Source organism: Mustela lutreola, chromosome 16 (assembly GCF_030435805.1).
Source record: "Mustela lutreola isolate mMusLut2 chromosome 16, mMusLut2.pri, whole genome shotgun sequence".
Classification (NCBI taxonomy): Eukaryota; Metazoa; Chordata; class Mammalia; order Carnivora; family Mustelidae; genus Mustela; species Mustela lutreola.
Window position 1 is genome coordinate 26,637,532 of NC_081305.1, and position 19,990 is coordinate 26,657,521.

A 19,990-nucleotide genomic window follows, 5' to 3' on the forward strand; every position below is an offset into this window, starting at 1 on the left:
ATCCGCCGATGGTGCTGATGGCTGATGGTAGATCAGAGACCCAACAGCCCAGTTGAATATTTCTGAGTCTTCAGCAAATTCTATGTGAATAAGCATCACCTGGACTGGAGCGTGGCTCCCTGTAAGCAAGAGAACATGGACCGCTCCAGGATCCCTGGGGAACTGCCCTGACCTGAGCCCACATACAGGTTTCTCCCACTTTCCATCCTCTTGTAGAGCATGAGGAATACAAACCTTAAGGATGCGATAAAAAAAAATCAACAGAGGAGAGGGGCACCTGGGTGGCTCAGTGGGTTAAAGCCTCTGCCTTCGGCTCAGGTCATGATCCCAGAATCCTGGGATTGAGCCCCACATCGGGCTCCTTGCTCAGCAGGGAGCCTGCTTCTCTCTCTGCTTCTGCCTGCTGCTCTGCCTGCTTGTGTTCTCCCTCTCTCTCTCTCTCCCTCTCTCTCTCTCTGACCAATAAATAAATAAAAACAAAAATCTTAAATTAAAAAAAAAAAATCAACAGAGGAGAGACACATAAGTTCACTGTAAAACCTCTGGTGGTGTTCCAGGGGGATTGGGGAGAAGCTGGAGGCCTGTGACCTCATCTCTGAGCTCCTTGTTGAGGGTGGAAATGGCCAAAAGCAGGAGGAAATGGGTTGGAGGGGGCATGAGGAGAGCTGTGGCTTGCTGCTAAGGAAAATACTAGAATTTACAGCTTACTCAGGGGCAGACTCTCACAGGAACCTCAAACCCACATATCTATGGGGTTTGGCAGGTAGTAAAATGAAGGAGGAAGCCAGCAGAGTAGAAGCAAAGTCATGTGCCCATCATGATCTGTTTTCCCTTGCCCTACTTTTTGTGGAGACTCAGACTGAGACAAAAATATCCTTGCTCCAAGACAAACAAGAGAAGGGTGATCATAAATGGCACCTCACATGGCCATCGGCTCCAGGAGCATGAAGGGGTGGAGGGGATGCTAGAGGACGGCGGTTTCACCCCTGCCTGGCCCCATCTCCAGAGGCAGCTGCTGCTTGCGGCCCGCCCTGTCGATTATGACAAGCCTTTGATTGTTAGACAAATCCCAATCCCAAAGATATCCCAATGTGGAAAAAACGCACACCTTTGGATCCACGAAATACTGTAATAAGAGCCTGGACTTGCCTGTGCCCCCTGTTGCAGTTCCCAACCTGCACAACTGTACATAGCAGCTCTTAATGCCACCCTGGGACACTGGAGGACTTGGGGACCACCAGGAGGTTAGTGTTTGGGTGTTTAGGTCATATCTATGAACACCCAAGCCCCTTGAGAAATAATCCCTTTTTGATCTTTATCTGGACCAACAGTGAGTCAAGGCAGCAAAGAGGACAATGTGGCCCAGTTTGCTCCCATGGGTCATCAGATCGCTAATGGTGATACCAAGGCCCCTCAGATGGTGCTTTAGAAGGTATGGGGAAGGGCAGGGGTGGCTTCATATGAGATTCTGATTCCTGTAAGGGGTGGAAGCCACTAGGAGAAACCTCACATCTGATTTTACACAGCTCAGAGAGAGAAAGGCCCTGCTCAGTGTCATACAGCTGGGCTGAACAGAGCCAGGCCAGGGGCTCAAACCTCCTCACCCCATCCCCAGTGCTGCTTCTCCTGATGACTGTAGAAGTTCCCACACTTGGCCCCAGGCAGACTGCACCCAGAGATTCTTGGCCCCTCCTTGTTCCAATACCCCTGAGGCTCCCGTTGCTGAGCCTGCCTCAGAAAAAGCTACGTTATTTGATTCACAAGACTTTTCCATTTTATTAGTAAAATACAAAATGGCACAGACATTGGTGATAGGGTTGGAAAAGCAAAAGGATCAACCAACACCTTCTGAAGTTCCCCCCCAAATTGTCCATGCCCATGTCCTGCTTGGGGGAACTAATCAAATCCGTGGAAGGGGGACTAGCTGCTCCCAGCTACTTTCTCACAAAAAGTAGGGGAACCCCGTCATGGGGGCCCCACGCCTTGAAGGCTCTCCCACCAACCTCAAGGAGCCCAAAAAAGTGCATTCAGACCTGCTGCCAGCCTTCTGAGCTGTCGGAAGTGCCCCACACTAGAGCCAGGCCCCGACGTCCCAGGTCATGCCCAGTAGGGGGTGCAGGAGGGCAGGGAGGACCCACGTGGCTGCCCCGCTCTGTGGACCAGAGCTGTGTCTGCTTCCTCTAAGCATCTCTCTGTGGAGTGTCACCCACCCTGGGCTGTGGGAGGCTCCCTGTGTGGAGGAGGGCAAGGGTCACCCACGGGGACCACGGAGAAAGGTGGGGTGCTGCCCCCAGGGACCCTGAGGGGTGAGGCCAGCAGCCAAAAAGGGAACCCTGATTCTGTGCCCACAACTTCCCTCCCCCGTGGATGGTGTGTCTTTCAGAGGTAAACATGAAACCTCAGGTTTCAGTGGTGCATTCTGATCTTGTGGAAAAATGTCCTGGAAATTCCTGGCCCTGCCTGTGGTGGGCAGGAAGGTGAGGGAAGATCCTGGTATGGGGACAGCAGTGTTTTCAGAGAGCAAGAGACGGGGAAGGGGAAGCCAGGTCACAGGAAAGAAACAGCAAACAGGGGACCCGGGCATGGGGCTGCTTCCTGCTGCCTCCCCACCCCCCGGGGGCCTTTCCCCTTGAGCACCTCAGCCTTCCTGGAGCCTCGAGGGTCCTCCCTCCTCCTCAGCCTGTCCCATGTCACTTGGGCTATCCTCAGGTCCCTGCGAGCCTGGTGGATGCTGGGAGGGCTGCTCTCCAAGCTGGGCATGGACCTGCCCCTCAAGCACCCCCCACCCTAGTCCCCACTCAGGGGGGTCCACGGAACTGACTCCTCCCCACAGAGCAGGACCTGCGCTTTCAGATCCCTTCCATGCACACCCCTCGGCGCCCCCCCCACCCCGGCAAGGCACAGGGCCCACCAATGTGCCAGGCTCCCCAATGGGTGAAGACAGGCTAAGGTGTTCTTTTGTGAGACTACAACCCGGGTGTGGGAAACCGGGTCTGGAGCAGTGAGTGAGGACCGTCAGGGTACAGGTTACTGTCACACATTTGCCAAGTCTCTTTCCTTGTGCAGACGGGAAAGCAGAGGTACGAATGCTTTGCTGGGTTGGTGGCAAACCGGGCACGAGTACCCCAGCCTTCAGACGCACAGCCGAGGTTCCGCCAACGCATGGCATCGGTTGGGGAGAAGAAAACCCACCCAAGCCACCAGGTCACTTCATGTCCCCTTCCCACAATGCCTAACGGAGGGCAGAGTCTTCCCAGGAGCCGTCAGAGGGAACACCACACTAGGCTCATGCAAGAAAAGACAGGTCCCCGGCTGGGTGTGGGCTCTGTACAGGGGACTGGGGGGAGATAGCACCGCAGGTTGCCGGGGTGACTGGCGACTGCAGCGGGACCAAGAGACATGAGGAGGTCTGAGGGAGTGGGCAGAGGGGGCCTGGCCTGAGGCTCATTTGTGAGATGGGGTGACCGTGGGCCACCTGGGGACGTACCAGAGGGATCTGGGCGTTTTCCAATAAATAATTGCTCATCGGGTCTGGGACGGTGTCAAAGGGAACCTCTCACCAGCCAGCAGCAGAAGTTTCCTGACTTAGGGACATTAGGGTGAGTTGCACAGGCCACCACTTCTGTCCCCAGGGGGTCAACAGTGGTCAAGAGGGGCCTCCTAGGCTATGTCCGGGAGCCGGGAGCCATTGCGTGTGGAAGATCCTGCCTCCTTGCTCCAATCATCCCAGCTCAGGTCAGGCCCTTGGGGACCAGTGGGTGTGAGGACGGGGGACCCCAGGCAGCTGTCTGAGTCGAACAACTGGAGGCAGGCAGGTGAGCAGCTCACACCGGCACCAGGACATAGGAATTGCTGCCACAGCTCCGGGGGACATAGCGAAGCCCCTCCACCATGTCCCCTGCCAGCTTGCGGGGGCAGCCCTGGAGGCTCTGGTAGGCAAACATGGCCACCCCCAGGCAGAAGAGGAGGCCGAGGAAGGCCAGCAGCCCTACCGCCTGCCTCCGGGTAGCTGCCTGCGAGTCGGGGACAGGAGTGATGAGAACACCCAGCCTCTGGGGGTCCATGGTGGCATGGATGGGCTCCTCTGCCTTGGGGGTCCAGCTACCGGAGGCTACTGGCTCCCTGCTGGGAACCCCTTGAGAGGAGACGGGGACGGTGGAGAAACGGGGAGTGCCTTCAGGCCCCCCAAAATCATCTGTGTGAGTTGAAATAGGACCCATCTCCTCAGGCTCTAGAGGGTTCTCTGGCGTGGGATCGTTTCCCGTGATCCACACAGGTTGGCTTTCAGGGCCAACACTGTCCTCTGAGGCTCTGTGTGAAATGGTGGGGATGTGGGCAGGGGGAGCCTGGGTAGGGAGGGTCTGGGTGGAGGGGGCCTGGGTAAGGAGGGTCTGGGTGGAGGGGGCCTGGGTGGGGGGGGCCTGGGTGGAGGGGGCCGGGGTGGGGGAGGCCTGGGTGGGGGAGGTCTGGGTGGGGAGGGCCTCAGAGGCCTTTCCCTCAGTCCAGAGGCCTGACCCGGGCTTGTAGGCAGCAGAACTCTGCCAGGATGTTGCGGTGGTGAGGGCAGCAGCGTTGAAAAACTCAGTTTTCTGGGAGCCAGCTGGCGCTCCTCCGTCTGGAGCCTTGGGAGTGGAGGGGAACCTGGTCCCCCAGGAATCAGCCACTCCTGCTGGCAGCTCTGGGGAAGTCCCCGAGGCGCTCTGTGTCTCCTGGCCACTGTTTTCCTGGGTGGCTTTGGGCTCTGTGACTGCAGGACTGTCCATTCCCACGGTGGCCGTGGTGGTCCTGGTCTCACCCCCACCGATCTGCATCGCGAACCTGCCGCCATCTCGAGTCGGAACAGAAGTCTGGCGATCTAGATGTGTTATGGCCCTCCGAACCCATTCCGCCTCTGGATCGGCACAGAAGATTCTGTTCTTTTTCGTCCTCAGGCTACAAGGAAGGAAAACAGGGACCCAGTGATGCCCAGATGCCACGTGGAGTAGAAGCACCATATATATATAACGCTCTGCCAGAGAACAGACCCAGCTGGAAACCCGCTCCCACCACTCAGGAGCTGTAAGCTGTGAGCTGATTAGCTTCGGCTGCTTGCCTCCTCGAACTTGGGTGTCCTCACCTGAGAAATCAAGATCGCAGACCTACCTCCTGTAGGGTGACCAGCCTCCCCGGAAGAGCTGGGACTGAGCGGGGTAGGGGGGTGGGTCCTCATGATATAGGATGTCTTGTGAAAGTCCCAGAAAACTGGGGCAAGCTGGTCACCCCACTTCAGTGTTATTGTAAAAAAAAAAAAATCTGTAAAGCACCTGGCTCAGAGTAACAGCCAAAAATGATAATAATGTTAATAATAATGTCTTCACCATAAGGCAGGGGGCTCTGGCCTGTATCTTCTGATTGGGAGAGCTGTCCACTGGTGCTCCCTGCTGGCAGGTGTGTGACTGGTGAGCTGGGGGTGGGGGGCTCCTTTCTCTGGAAGGAACAGACTCAAATGTCCTCTTTCCCACTCCCTCAGTTACAGGCTGCCCGCTGGACCTCTACCTCTTAGTGTGTATCATCAGGCCAAAAGCACACTGAGTGAGCTCCGGCCACATCTATGGGGGTCCCGCTGGGACCCCAAATGCCATTCAAATCTCCAGCTTCCTCCGAAGCTGTGTGTGGCTGGCTCTGTGCCAGGAGCACAGCTCAGAGCTGACGGGAGCTTGTGCTCCACACCGCTGTGTTAGGCATTTTGCCTGTTTAAACCTCCCACCCAGGAGAAGTGGCTACCATGACCATCCCCATTTTACAGATGAGAAAAACGAGGCTCAGAGAGGTCATGTGAAGGTGCATGGCTCTGGTTCGCTGGGGAAGCCAGAGAAGGGCAGGAAGCAAGCATAACCCTTCAGGGCCCCAGAGGCAAGGTGTAGCCCAGGGCGATGGCCCCCTCCCTGGGGCTTCCCACTTCCTCTTTACCTAGAAAACAGAAGCAAATACGTGGGGGAGTCTGGGGGAAGCAAGCCTCAACGGGCGAGGGGAGAGGTCAGGGCACTAGCCCCTGAACCCTCTTAGCAGCTGCACCGTGGGTAGAATGAAGCACACAACTTCTTTCCTGAGCCCTGTACTTCAAGAACCTGCCGGCCACTTCCTGATGAGATGACAGGCCTAAAGGCCAGTCTGTAGACTAGCCCAAAGTCTCACGCGGATCCTGTTTCCTCCACTGTCAAGTGTGGATAATAATCTCTGCGTTTCCTATTGCAACAGCTCCCAGGCACCCTGCCAAGCTGCTTATTTGCATTATCCCCTGTCATCCTCCCAACTACCTATTTCACAGATAAGGAAACTAAGGCCCAGAGGGTAGATAACATCCACAGAGCCACCCCTGCCCCCTGTAAGGGATGAAGCCAGGATTTGCACCACATGGGGTGGAGTCTGGAGCCTGCGCTCTGCTCCGAGGCCACCGTGCTTGACGTCCCCAAGAAATCCAGCAGGTTCCACAGTCACCTGAAACACACCCCCTCAGTAGCTGCCCCAGGCCCCAGGCCTTTCAGGAAGCTGCTCCCAACCTTTACCCTGGGGGACAGATATTAAGGTCAGTGAAGGGCCAGGAGGCCAGGAGCAAGAGGAGCAATTTGCTGAGGCCCTTGGCAGGAGCCCAGATGAGGAAGAAGGATGTGGACGGGGATTGGCAGAGGCCCAGAGGCCAGTACCTACATGATGGCAGGCTTGCCGCAGGATTCTTGATTTCGCTGGTAGTGGTCTAGTAAGGCCACGGGGATCTCCGAGGTCATCTTGTTGCAGGTGACGCTGCATTTCTTCACACCATGGTGCTGTCCTGAGCCCACAGAGGCCCCCAGTCAGCCGGACTGTCCAGGGGCATCTGACTTTCCAGTCCCAGGCCAGCTCGTGCCAGCCACACCATCCAAGCCACGGCCGCTGCCTTGCACAGCCTGGGTCTTCAAGTCCCTTGACCTCAGCTCCCCTGCCCCCCTCCTCAGCAATCCCCTCCAAAAACAAAAAAACAACCCCCCCCCACAACTCTTTATGCCTCAGTTTCCTCACCTGTACATGAGAGTATCTACCTCATAGGGATGTTATAAAAATGAACGAAAATGGATTCTTATTTAGGAAGCTTCTACTGCCTGGTTAGTAGTGAGGGTTTAATTTTTAAAATTATGTTGTCCTGGTTGGTCAGTTGTACAGAAAGGAGGACAAGCCTGAGAGTGACAGGGATCTGCCCGAGGTCACACAGCCAGCAAGTGAGGGAACGGGCTCTCCTACCAGGCTGGGCTCTGGTCCCTTCTGGGCCCATGGCTCTATGCACCCCCAACCCTCCCTTTACCCCAATACGTCACCTTCTCAACTCTCACGCCCCCCAACCCTCCGCCCACCACATACACAGCCCCTTCCTCCCTGTCAGGCTGATGATATTTGTGGATTTCCCTGGGCAAGCTGGGGGGACAGAGGTCAGGAGGAGGGGTGGAGATGGGGCTTGTACAAAGGGTGGGGGGGCAGAGGAGGATGGCTAGGGGCCTGAGGATGGCCCGGAGCCAGACAGAAACCCCAGAACAGGATGAGGGGGGGTGACTCAACAGACAGTTGAGAACCCAGACTTTTAAAAATATTTATTTATTTATGTGAGACAGAGAGAGAACAAGTAGGGGGAGAGGCAGAAAAATCTCAAGCAGATGCCCTGCTGAGCCTGACGAGGGGCTCAGTCTCACGGCCCTGAGATCAGGACCTGAGATCAAGAGTCGGAGGCTGAACCACCCAGGTGCCCCAAGAACCCAAATATTTCATATAAACATCTGAAGTTGTTTGCATTGCTTTTCCTCCTTCCTCCCTCCCCTAAAATGTCCAGCAAAATTTATTTGACTTGGTGTCAGCTCAAAAGGGGTATGTAAAAAATAAGGAAGAGCTTGAGTTTCAGCTCTGGGTCAAGGTTTTGGCAGCAGAAGCAAGACCTCAGAGGGTTTTGCAAATTCTAGAGGCCAGGACTTCCAGGGCAGTGGAGTCCAGAGAACTAAATGATCTTCTCCAGCCAGGCAGGGCTGGGGAGGCCCCAGCTGATCCTTACTGCTTGTGCACAAGCATTTACATGGATGTGGATGTGCAAACATGCTCTGCCTTCCTGAATACAGGTGCTTGCATCACAGACACACACGCACACACACACACGCACACACACACACACACACCTTCTAGAATGTGCCATCTCCTCTGCCATCGCTTCCTCTTAGTCTCAGCCCACTCTGACTACGGAAGGGTGGATCGGGGCCTGCAGGGATCTCTGAGATCTGGGCCATCAAGGGGCAGCTCTAGAAGTTCCCATGGTAGGCAGAAGCACTCTGGTGCTTGGTGCCTGAGTCACCGGCTGCCTTTTCTCTCTGAGGAACCAGTATATGAAAGTTACCTTGCTGCCTTTCACCTGCCTTCTCCCCACCCCCGGACGGACTTTGGAAAGACTCAGCTGCGCCCTCCCATTGGCCCTACTGAATAGAGCCAGGAAGCCGCCTCTGGATTGGTCTCCAAGAGTTTTAGGCTACCTGGAGCCAGGGGGAGGCTGCCAGTGAACAGGAGGGGTGGTTAGGCATGGTCAGTCTGTGCTCTCAACTCTATGTCCCAGGGTGGGGAAGGCCACTGCTCACATGCAGGGCTTTAAAGACCCACAAAGGCAGCCTGTCCCCAAAGTCCCACCCTCTGCTATGGTGCCTGCATACCCTTGGCCAGTCTCTATTCTTGGTTTTGCATGGGGAAGAGCTATGTAACTAACCTGAGGGGGTTTTTCTTTTCTGAAGTTTCTTTTCCATAATTGGAAATAATGCCTCTAGCCAGCCATTTACTGTCACATGAATTTCAGGAAGGCAGGGCCCTTGTCAGTCTTGGTATCACAGTGCTTCCCAGCACAAAGCGGATACTCAGCAAGTAGTCATTGAGTGAAATAATGTCTCATTCTACTTACCCCTTCACCTACCTCTCCATCTACGCATCCATCCACATCCATCCATCCATCCATTGGTCCGTCCATCTATCCATCCATCGGTCCATCCAACCATCGCATCCATCCATCCATCCCTTTCCTAATTCAGCCAACACTTGTCTGAATTATCTTTGAGTATTTAAAAAGACCCAGGCTCTCTTGTCCTTGACCCTGAGATCTTTCTCTCATTGGTGCTGAGCTTAGAGAGAATACTTCAATCCCAATAAACACCATCAGCTTGCAGTGTTTAGTCTGTCAACCAATAAATGCTGATGTTCCCTCTTGCCTGTGCTGGGTGCTATGAGGCATAATGAGATGGAGGTCTGTCTCTGCCCTCAGAAGCTCTCAGCCTGAAGGGCAGCCAAGACAGACCCAGAGTACCAGAGTACTTTGTACCAGAGTACCAAAGTACCAGAGCTTATCTTATTGAGTATCTACTGTGTCCTGGACTGTATACTTAGTACAGGCACAACTGCTCTCATTAATTCCCAGCGTCCCTGCAAAGGGAGTATTGCTACCTCAATTTAACTGATGCAGAAGCTGAAAATCAGAGAGATTTTGAAGCTGCTTCATGGCAGATTTTGTTTTCCTCCCAGCCTCTAGGCATCCCAGTGTTCTAAACAGCCTTAAATACCAGGTAAAAACACCATGTTCCAGAATAGACCCCCAAATGTGCCGAGATTTGCACAAGGGAGAGACCACTTCCCACTGCCAATAATCAGGGGAGGCTTCTTGGTAGAAAAATCCTTTAGGCTGGACCTCAAGGGCTGGTAAGAGGCTTACAGGCAGGAGAAGACTAAAATGTTCTGGGTCTCTCAGCAAGGTGACAGAGAGAGGGCTTGAGCCATTGCTCAGGTGTGTGTCCTGGACAAGTCACTCAGATTCTCTGAGCCTCAGCTCCCTTACCTGTAAAATGGACATGATAATATCTGTTTCACAGGGGGGTTGTGAGAATAAAGATTTTTAAATATCTGGACCCTTTAAGTAGGGTTCACGCGACAGCAACACCATTGACATTTTGGACCAAATCATTCTTTGTCCTGGGAACTTTGTCTTGTGCACTGTATGATGGCTGTTTAGCAGAATCCCTGGGTCTACCCACTAGATTTCTAAGCATCCCCCCACCAAAACTGATGGGACATCTGTAATAATAAAAATGTCTCCAGAAATTTGCCAAATGCCCCTGAGAGGCCAAATCACCCACTGAAGACCACTGCCTTCAAGAGTCACAAGGCTCTTCTCTCGCCTCCCTCAATGTCCCTTTCTCCAAGGGCCTTCCCTAACCCTTACTTAAAATCTCAACACCTCTCCTACAACCTTCTCTCTCCATTCATTTTGTTTTTAAATCACAGCCTGTTTTTCGGTTCTTTCTTTTTTTTTTTTTTTCTTAAGATTTTATTTCTTTGTCAGAGAGAGAATGAGAGAGAGCCCAAACAGGGGGAGCAGCAGGGAGAGGAAGAAGCAGGCTCCCCGCTGAGCAAGGAGCCTAACGCGGGACTCATCCCAGGACCCCGGGATCATGACCTGAGCCAAAGGCAGTCACCCAACCGACTGAGCCACCCAAGCACCCCACTGCCTGTTTTTCTAAAAGACCGAATCATTTACCAATTTATTTTCTGTATTGTCTTGTCTTCCCCCAGTTGGTTCTCCACACTCTGAGGTCTAAGATCTTTACGCATCAGCCCCTCCAACAGTGCCAGGCACGTAGCTGATGTCCACTATTTGTTCAATGAATGAACAAAATGCACAAGGAAGTGCTTTGTGACACGTAAAATGATAACCAAGGAAGGAACAGAGGAATTTTTATTTAAATTCTACGGGGGCCTGGATCTGACACTCCTGAAGTTCGCCTTCCCTGCTTTCCCCATCCGCCTCCACGGCTGATCAGGGGGCAGACTACAGTAGCTTAAAACGGATTTTTTTTTTTTTTTTCCCTCTTTCTTGCTGGGGCTTGAGTAGGAGTGAATGCGTCAGTGCTCTGGGAGAAAATTCTCTGCTCTGACTTGTCTCTGCAGGCTGGTTATATAAAGCAGAGGAGCCTCCCGCCTCACACAGCCCCGCAAACCCTCATTTGGGGACTGACGCAGCCGCCCTGCACCAGCTAGAACCCCCGCTTCCTCCACCCACCACCCACCCCCACACCACCACCCCAGGGCCTTGCTGGGGACCGCCCCCTCCTGCAGGGGCTCCCAAGGGGGTCTCTCAGAGCCACAAAGGACAGTGTGAGCCAAGGTGAGCCTGGCCAAGTGCCAGCAGGAGGAGGCAAAAACTGAAGCTCAGAGAGGCTGGGATAGTGTATCTTCCAGCGAAGTCGGTGACCAAGATTAGGGCACAAACCTGATATCCTAAAGCCTCAGGCTAACACACAGAGTGTCCAGGGTCCCCCTGCCCCCCCAACATCCCCTCTTCATCTTATCCTAGAAACCTTTTCCCCTGCACCCACCGCCAGTTTCCTGTAAGTAATCCTTCTCCTACTTCCAAAATGCCTTCACAGGAGCCCCACTGCATCAGCAGCAATGACTATATTTAAATGTGCAGCACCTGGGACCAAAGAAGGCAAGACCTCACTCAGGGTCATGGCTATGGCAAAGCAACCTCCATCTGACTCCCTGTCTTTTAGTGCTATCTCCAAACATCTCTGGCTTCAGGGTTCAGACCCAGGAGCCCTTGGCCCCTTCTGCAACCCACCCCCACCCCCGACCTGCTTGTTTTTTCACCCCATAGAGGGACTCAAAAGGCAGTGTGTTCCATGGGGGGGTCCTGGAAGCTTGAGACAATTTTCATCCTCCCAGACTTGCTGTGTGCCCCGAGGCAGGCTCCTAGCCTCTCTGAGCCTCAACGTGCGAGACGGTCTGGCTCAAAAAGAGTTCTCAGAGGCCGTGTGGCCCACAGAGGTGGAGAGCACGCAGCCAGGCTCCCTCCTGCCCTCCTTGCTGTCTCTGCGTCCTCAAGCAGGTTTCTAGACCTCCCTGGGCCTCCATTTTAATCATGTCAGTGGGATGAACGCACCCTGCCCTACAGGTTCTGGGCTCTGGAGAGCCAGTATCGGGAGGTAAAGCATTTTCTGAGCTGTGCTTGGAGGAGGAGGACAGCAGCATGTCAAGGTACAGGCAGAGAGACTGGGACTACAGACCAGAGCAACAGCAAGAAGCCCACTCCATGATCTGCAGTGACCTTGATCTCTACTGGTCCTAGGTCCCCTATTGGAAATCAGGGCAGGAGAAAACCCTGACTGTGACTTGAGACTCAGGAGTCAGGGTTTCAGGTTACACATTAACCCTGGGAAGGGAGACCCAGCCCACTGTCAGCCAGGGCCTCCCACCCAGCGCCCCGCAGGAGCCTCCTCAGCCTTCGCGGTCCCCCACCCCCCAACACCCCCTTTGTGCCTGGCACCCTTGTGCCACCCACACCACCCCTTTGAGCTGCCAAGCAGTAGCCGCCTTGCTCACTGGGCCAGGGGGCAGTCCCTGGAGATTGGAAATCTTTCTAGCGGGAGGGGCAGTCCCGAATCTGGGGTCAGGGAAGAGCCCAGCCCCCTCCACCACACTCTTCGGAAGGACCTACTGTGGACCTTACCCAGGTTGGGTCTGGGGGCCCCCTCCCCAGTATCGGGCCAGAGGGCAGGAGTGGGGCCGGAGGCTCCTCGACCTAGCTCATGCAGGAGTCCTCCCCACTCACCGGCCAGCAGCATGGTCAGATGGCAGAGGGCAGCCAGGCGGAGTAGCCACGAGAGGGGCGGAGGAGCCATGGTTCAGGGCGGGTGGAGGTCCGCGCGGGGGTCCAGGCAGGGCCGGGGCCGGTGTCTGAGCTAAGTGCTGTCCCCTCGCTGCCTGAGCTCTGTCGCTTTTTATAATGGCTTTTTATAATGGGGCTTGCTGCCTCTGCCTCCGCCTCCAGCAGGCAGGCGGGTGGGAGGGGAAAGGAAGGGAGCCAGTGTGCAGCGCTGGATTCCTCAGGATGTTGCCAAGGAACCGAGCCAGCTCAGGCTCCGGGCTCGGGCCTGTGGGGGGGGGGGGGGCTGGGGGGTGGAGTCTAGACCAAGCCTGACAGCATTCAGAGAGCCTTCTCTCCCCGCATGTGCGGGGGCCACCTACCTCGGGAGCTGGCACCTGGAGCCCTAGCTCTATGTGAGCCACAAAACAAAAGGACAGGGTAGACAGAGCTGGCAGCCAGTGAGCCGGGAGGGATTCAGGACCCTGGAGTCTGGGTCTGACAAGCTCTCCTTTGGTCTGGAAGAAGTATTTCTCCCACATCATGAAGGACCACCCCCCCCCCCCCGCAACCTTTCCCCCTTGAAGCCCCAGCTCCTAGGGGGACCTCATTCGCCCACGTATCCCTGAGCCCAGCATGGAGCCTGGCAAAACAGTAGGGGCTCGATCCAGTCAGTCAACATTTGCTAGAAGAATGATCCAGCCCGATTTCAGAGGGACAGATGGGGAAACGGAGGCCCAGAGAGGGGGTAGGGTCACCTCAGGTCATCCAGATCATCAGGGTGGAGAACAGACTGAAGGCCCGCAGGGACGTGTACAGTTTAGGACACAGAAAAGAGCCCTGGTCTCCCGGCCTCCAGCTCCTCTACCTCTCCTTTCCACCTTTGCACCCATAGCAAGCCCTTGCTCTGGCCCCTGCAAGGCATGTCAGGACTGCCAGCCCCACCCTGGGTCACTCAGGGCCTCACAATTTGTCCTTGACTCCGCAGGCACCCTAGGGAAGTCCTGCCTCTTCTGGGGGTCTCAGTTCCCCATCTGCACAGGAGGGAGTTGGGCTCGCCCACTGGGGAGGCAGAGCTCTGCAGCTCTGACTTCTCAGCTCTTTTCCTTGTTACAGGTCTCTCGTTCCCCCTGCCCCCCCTCCACCACAGGACCAGGCAAGACCAGCCAGTTCCCACCAGACCCCGGGATTCGCCTGCAGGGGTTGCGACAGACAGCACAGCCCGCTTTCACGGCCGCCTTCCCCAAAGACAGTGGCCACAATCCCTGAGACTCCAGAAGACTCAGCAGTCGCCTAGCCCAGTCTAGTGCCCGAGTTAACCATGAACCCACCACTCCCATCTAGGTGTCTATGGCAACACGCCAGCCGGAAACCAGTGTGCCTGTATGCCGCTGCTCCAGGCTATGGAGCCAACTGGTTTAGAGCTCCCCAAGGCCAAAGGCTCCCTCTCTAACCCAGCATCGGAGACCTACTGGGGCATGGAGGTGGGAGGCTGGACACTCCTTCTTGATGGGGAGGAACAGCCCTGGCATGGGCCAGTTGTATTCAGGCTCAGGGAATCCATCCCAGCCCATGCAAATATAAAGCAGGTGACCTTCACATTGCCGTTGTCCAGCCCCTCATCCTATATCTGGGAAAACTGAGGCTCAGAGAGGGACAGGATGTGATAACACCTGCAGTCCAAAATTCTTTCTGCTCTGTCCATGGAGGCAGGAGCAGATGGAGAAGGGGGCAGAGGGAAGGGGAGAACGAAGAGAGCGAGGAAGGGAAGGGAAGGGAAGGGAAGGGGTGAGAAGTGGGAGAAGAAGGGAGAAGGGACAGAAGGGGATGGGGAGAGGAAGGCAGGAGAGGCAAGGGACAAGTCCTGGGAAGCCCCGCACTTCATGAGGCCAAGAGCCAGCTCCGGCAGGGATTTGGAGGGTTAAACCCTTGTTTCTCTGGCCCCAAACTCTGCTCCAAAGAAGTCTAGAAGTTCAGAAAGCAGGAGCTTTGGAATCCGATGGTCCTGGCTCTGGCACTGCTGTGTGACCTTGGGCAGCTTCCCTACCTCTCGGAGTTCACACTTACTCTGAGACAGGCACTATTGGAAGTGCGTTGTGTGATTAACTCGAGTCACTATGACCTGGCATGAGAACGAAACACCACTATCATGGCCCGTTTTATGGATCGGGAAACTGAGGAACACAAGAGTTAGGTAATTTTCTGAGGATCGCCAGCCAAGAAGTGGGGGAGCCCGAGTTTGCCCCGGCCTGCTGGCCTTGGAGTCTGAGTTCATGACCAGGAGTCTATACCACCTCCCTCCATCCCCACTGTGAGGACGGCTGAGAACGAAGTGAGTTGATGCCAAGAAGATGTCAAAACACCAAGTACAGCTCTGCTTTTCCTTGTGCAGCCCTTGGGGACATCCCCTACCCTCTTCTGGCCCAGCACCCCACGTCCCTCCCCTGCAAAATTGGAACAGTCAGACACACTCTCTTATCAAGGCATCAAGAACTGAGTTTAGATGATTCAGTTTGGCCATGGTAACTAGGCTTTTAGATCAGTCAAGACCTGGAGGCAAATGTGACCCCACCACTTAGAAGAATCACCTTTGGCAAGTTATTTAACTTCTCTGAGCCTCAGCTTCCCCATCTGTAGAATGGGATGCTAATAGCCACGTCACCAGCTCACTCACTGGGGGAGTTCATAAAAGGAATGACTTTCATAGTGCCAGCTCGCAGGGGCCATTAGTGTTTGCCATTAAGCTCCACTGTGTGCCTGGCGCCATGGTGGGACCGGGGACCCTTCAAAGGCAGATACGTCGGTTCTCGCTCTAACGAACCCCAGCTCAACAGGAGAGAGAAGTCCTACCAGAGACTCTGAGGCTGGGAGAGGGAGAGAGGCCTTTTTTCTTATCCAGGAATCAAGGAAAGCAGGAGTGAAAGATGACGTTTTGATGCAAAGAAGGGCAGACTTTTGCTTTCTTTTACGCTATTGTCTTGAAAATTCTAAACCGAGGTGTCCGGGTGGCTCAGTCAGTTAAGCGTCTGGCTCTTGATTTCAGCGCAGGTCAAGATCTCAGGGTCCTGAGGTTAGCCCCCTCCTCCCCCGGTCAGGCTTCATGCCGGGTGTGGAGCCTGCTTGAGATTCTCTCTCTCTCTTTCTCCCTCTGTCCCTGCTCATGCGTGAGCCCTCTTTCTCCAAAAAAAATTAAGAAATAAAAATAAGTTTTTAAAATGATAAACAATAAAGAAGAAGGAATGCAACAAACACCTTTCATATCTCTGGCACCTAAACTCAATGAAATGCGTTTTCCCATATTTGCTTCATTTGTGGAGGGGTTTTTGTCTTCTTGGTTTTGGTTTTTTGGGTTTTTTTTTTTTTTTTTTTGGCCAAGCCATTTCAAAGTGAATTATGAGTGTCTGAAACTTTGCCCCTAAATCTTTTAGCATGTATTTCCATAGTATGAAGATGCGCTCTCTCACATAAATATACTATTATCCCACCTAACAAAATTAACAATAATTCCTATACGTCATGTCACATTCAGTTAATAATTAATTTTCTCCACTGTCCCCTAGATGTACTTTATAGCTTCACCTTCTTTGTGTGTCCTTCCCTGCCCTCCTCCTCTCTTACTTTTATTTTTTGAACCAGGATCCAGTCTGAGCTTTATGCCTTGCAGATTGTATTTCTTTTTGGTCTACAGCAGACCCCCTGCTCATTTTTCATGGCATTGACTTTCTAAAGAGTTTCAAGACTGTTGTCTTTTTTTTTTTTTTTTTGGTCCCAGATGTATTGAAGATATTAAAGCACAACAGAAGAGATTTAACTGTTAGGAAAAGACTGTTGTCTTATACACTGTTCTCATTCTTAATTTATATAAATGGCTTTCTTGTGACATCATCCAAGTCATTCCCCTAACCTGTGCTCTTCCTGTAAACCGGAGTTAGATCTACAGACTCGATTAGACCCCGGCTACATATACTTGGCAAGAACCTGGTATGAGTAATATTGTGTAGTTCGCGGTGCACCTTACATCAACCACGGCAAACAGGTTGTCCCGCCCTCACGGTGGGTTGATGCACAGCCAACCCTAGATCTCTGGGTGGAGAAGGGTCAGCCCCCTTGTGATTTGTAAGTAACCTGCCCTGTGTAGACAGGCTGGATTTTGACATACTGTTCCAGGCACAGGGCAAACCCAACCTACCTTTAACCAAGGTAAAAAGGGAATGGGGAATGGTCTGATGCTATGGGCTCTGAGGGAGGCTGTCATTGGATACCTGGAAGCTGGAGTGAGGAACCAGAGTCCTGTTAAGGGGCAGAGGGGAGCTGGGGAGGTTCTGGGCTGAGGACTAATGAGAGCAACAATCAGAACAACCCTGGGCAGCAGGACAAAGCGTTTCCTCGGGCACTTAGTAGAGAGCAGGGGTTGGGGCATCTCCGCCCACACCTTCCTTGGGCAATCTGCCAGCCTGCCTGGGTGCCCCAGGGAGTAGGCAAGCCTGCATATTCTTGTGGAACGTGAGGGACTCCCCTAGCCCTTGAAGCAGAACAGAAACAGCTTTGGGGAGCACGGTAGAGCCCCCAGGACACTCCTGTGGGGCCCCAGGACGGAAAGAGGGACAGGGTGTCCAGTGAGATGGCCACCTCATCCCAGAACCCCCCTGGGGGAACCGTCCTTCCTAATTCTTCCCCGCTTCACCCCACTCTGCTCAGCTCACCTCTTTGGTCCATAAGGAGAGCTGCTCACATGCACTTGGCCCTCCTCCCTGTCTGTGCACCTGCCTGGCCATACCCTCTTTTATACTGTGGTAAAATATCTGTATCATGAAATTTACTCTTTGATCATTTCTAAGTGTTCAGTTCAGTGACATGGAGTACATTCCAGCATGTACAACCATCGCCATCAACTGTCTTTAGAACTTTATCATCTTGCCAAACTGAACCGCGGGACCCATCAAATCATTAACTGCCACATCCCCCTTCCCCCAGCCCTGGCAGCTGCCAGTCTGCGTTCTGTCTCTGAGACTTTCCCTACTCTAGGAATCAGACAGTGTTTGTCTTTCTGTGACCTCCTTAGTTCACAAATCATCAGGGCTCACCCGTATTGAAGCAGGTGCCAGCATCTCTTTCCTTTTTAGGGCTGAATAATATTCCGTCGTACATGTACACCACGTTTTGCTTCTCCATTCACCAGTCAGACACTCAGGTTGTTTCCACCTTTTGGTTATCGTGGAGAATGTCGCTGTGAACACAGATGTACAAATGTCTCGTCAAGTCCCCGCCTTCAATTCTTTCCTGTTTATCCTCAGGAATGAGATTCTGGGGTCACATGGTAATTCTACCCTTAATTTTTTGAGGAACCGCCGTTCTGTTTTCCACAGTGACTGCCCCCACTTTACCTTCTCTCCAATAGGCAAAGGTTGCCATTTTTCTGAACCCTTGTCAATCTTGTCTTTCTTTATTTTCAAGTCATCCCTATACCTAACATGGGGCTTGAACTTACAGCCGGGATCAAGAGCCATGCTCCTCACACCAATAGATTGAATTTAAATAAAAATAAATAAAATTTTAAAAAAGACGAAGGGAAATAAAACTTTTTTTGTCTTTTTTAGAATAGCTTCACATCATAATGGTTTTTTTTTTTTTAAGATTTTATTTATTTATTTGACAGAGAGAGAGATCACAAGTAGGCAGAGTCAGGCGGGGGGGGGGGGGGAAACAGCTCCCTACTCAGCAGGGATGCTGAGGCAGATGTGGGGCTTGATCCCAGGACCCCAGGGATCACGACCTGAGCCAAAGGCAGTGGCTTAATCCACTGAGCCACCCAGGCGCCCCACATGGTAATGGTTTTGATTCGCACTCTCCTGATGATGAGGGATATGGAACCTCTTCACATGTGCTTGTTGGCCATTTGAATATCTTCTTCGGAGAAATACATATTCAAGCCTCTGCCCGTTTTGTTTTCTTATCTGCTTGGATCCTCACCACCTTGTTCACGGATACCTGCTTTTATCGCCCTCAGTTCACCGAGTGAAAGATCGAGGCTCACGGGGACCAAGCCGCTTGCTCCAGACACCAGTCAGTGAGAGTTCCTGCAATTGTCTGAATCCATGACGCGTGCCCTTCCCGATGCTTGTCCCTGCCTCCCAGACAGGTGCTCTTGGTGTCTGAAGCCACTGCCCTAGAAATACCTTCATAAGAGGGGTGCCTGGGTGGCTCAGTGGGTTAAAGCCTCTGCCTTCAGGTCAGGTCATGATCTCAAGGGTCCTGGGATCAAGTCCCGCATCAGGCTCTCTGCTCAGCAGGGAGCCTGCTTCTTTGCCTGCTTGTGATCTCTGTCTGTCAAATAAATAAAACCTTTAAAAAAAAAAAAAAAAGAGAGAGAGAGAGAGAGAAAGAAATATCTTCCTAAGAGCCAAATCTAAAATGAAGCAAAGGTCACCAATGCTAATATGTCTGTGGAGCGATGTTTAAATTGACCTAATAAAGACGTCCCAAGGACGGAGGAATCCTTTTCTGTTGTTTTGGCAGAAAGAGCTATGTCTAGTCCAGGAAACTGGGCCCATTTGAGAGTCCAGAGGAATCAGCACCACAGGAACTAAATGCTCCCCATACTCACTCCCTCTTCCCAGACACACGGCTTGGCTCTACTTCCCAGCATCCCTTGGGGCCAGGGTGGCCACATGACTGAGTTCTGCCAACAGCAGGTGAACAGAAGCCAGGAGCCCCGTTCCCGGCCTGGCTCCCACCAGCCTCATCCTCCTGGAGAGGAGTCCAAGTCCTGGAGGAGGGCGGGGCCGTGAGAAGGAACGAGCCTGGGTCCCTGAATGACCACATGGAAGGTCACCCACAGAATGGTGTCGGATGTCACGGGAGAAGAAAAAAGCTCGTATGGAAATGAACGACTGAGATCCTGGGACTACTTATTGTAGGAAGCAGACTTTCCTGAGTAATACGCTCTCCTCCTCCTCTGTGCTGATGCTTCAAGGGGGAGGGTTGAGGTTGGGTTATTGAATCCGTGACCGACAAATGAATAAATGAATGAATATGCGGCCTAAAGCTCTAGACTTGGGGACTGAATGAGTGACTTCATCAGATCCTCCCAACAAGAGGCTCGGCAGGGGCCTGGTCTGTCGGACAAATGTCTGGGATTTGGCACCTCCACAGCTACTCCCTGGGTCCTCGTGTCTAGTCCTGGCTCCCCATCGCCTCACAGGGTGACCTTGAGCAGGCCAGCTCACACATCAGTAACATCAAGGGCTTCCCCGTTGGGAGTGAGCGGGTGACGGTGCCCCCCTGCCCCACCTTACCAGGCCAGCAAATGCCAAGGAAGCAAGCAGA

At 53.4% G+C, this 19,990-nt stretch overlaps 1 protein-coding gene across 1 annotated transcript; it reads right to left on the reverse strand.

The window, feature by feature from the left end:
• Nucleotides 1-2,336: 2,336 nt before the first annotated feature.
• On the reverse strand, nucleotides 2,337-12,888 carry CX3CL1 (C-X3-C motif chemokine ligand 1). Its single transcript, XM_059152707.1, has 3 exons — nucleotides 12,632-12,888; nucleotides 6,688-6,808; nucleotides 2,337-4,932 (listed from the first exon to the last, which is right to left on the reverse strand). Exons 1-3 carry the CDS (start codon nucleotides 12,699-12,701, stop codon nucleotides 3,825-3,827), a joined length of 1,299 nt encoding a protein of 432 aa, XP_059008690.1. The 5' UTR covers nucleotides 12,702-12,888; the 3' UTR covers nucleotides 2,337-3,824.
• Between the last annotated feature and the right edge of the window lie 7,102 nt (nucleotides 12,889-19,990).

Excerpts from the sequence above, each read along its gene's own strand:
- CX3CL1 (XM_059152707.1), bottom strand. The coding sequence starts at position 12,701 with ATGGCTCCTCCGCCCCTCTCGTGGCTACTCCGCCTGGCTGCCCTCTGC. Across the intron at positions 6,809-12,631 it reads TCTGACCATGCTGCTGGCCG|GACAGCACCATGGTGTGAAG; the intron begins GTGAGTGGGGAG and ends CTGTGGGCTCAG. Across the intron at positions 4,933-6,687 it reads TGCGGCAAGCCTGCCATCAT|CCTGAGGACGAAAAAGAACA; the intron begins GTAGGTACTGGC and ends CCTTCCTTGTAG.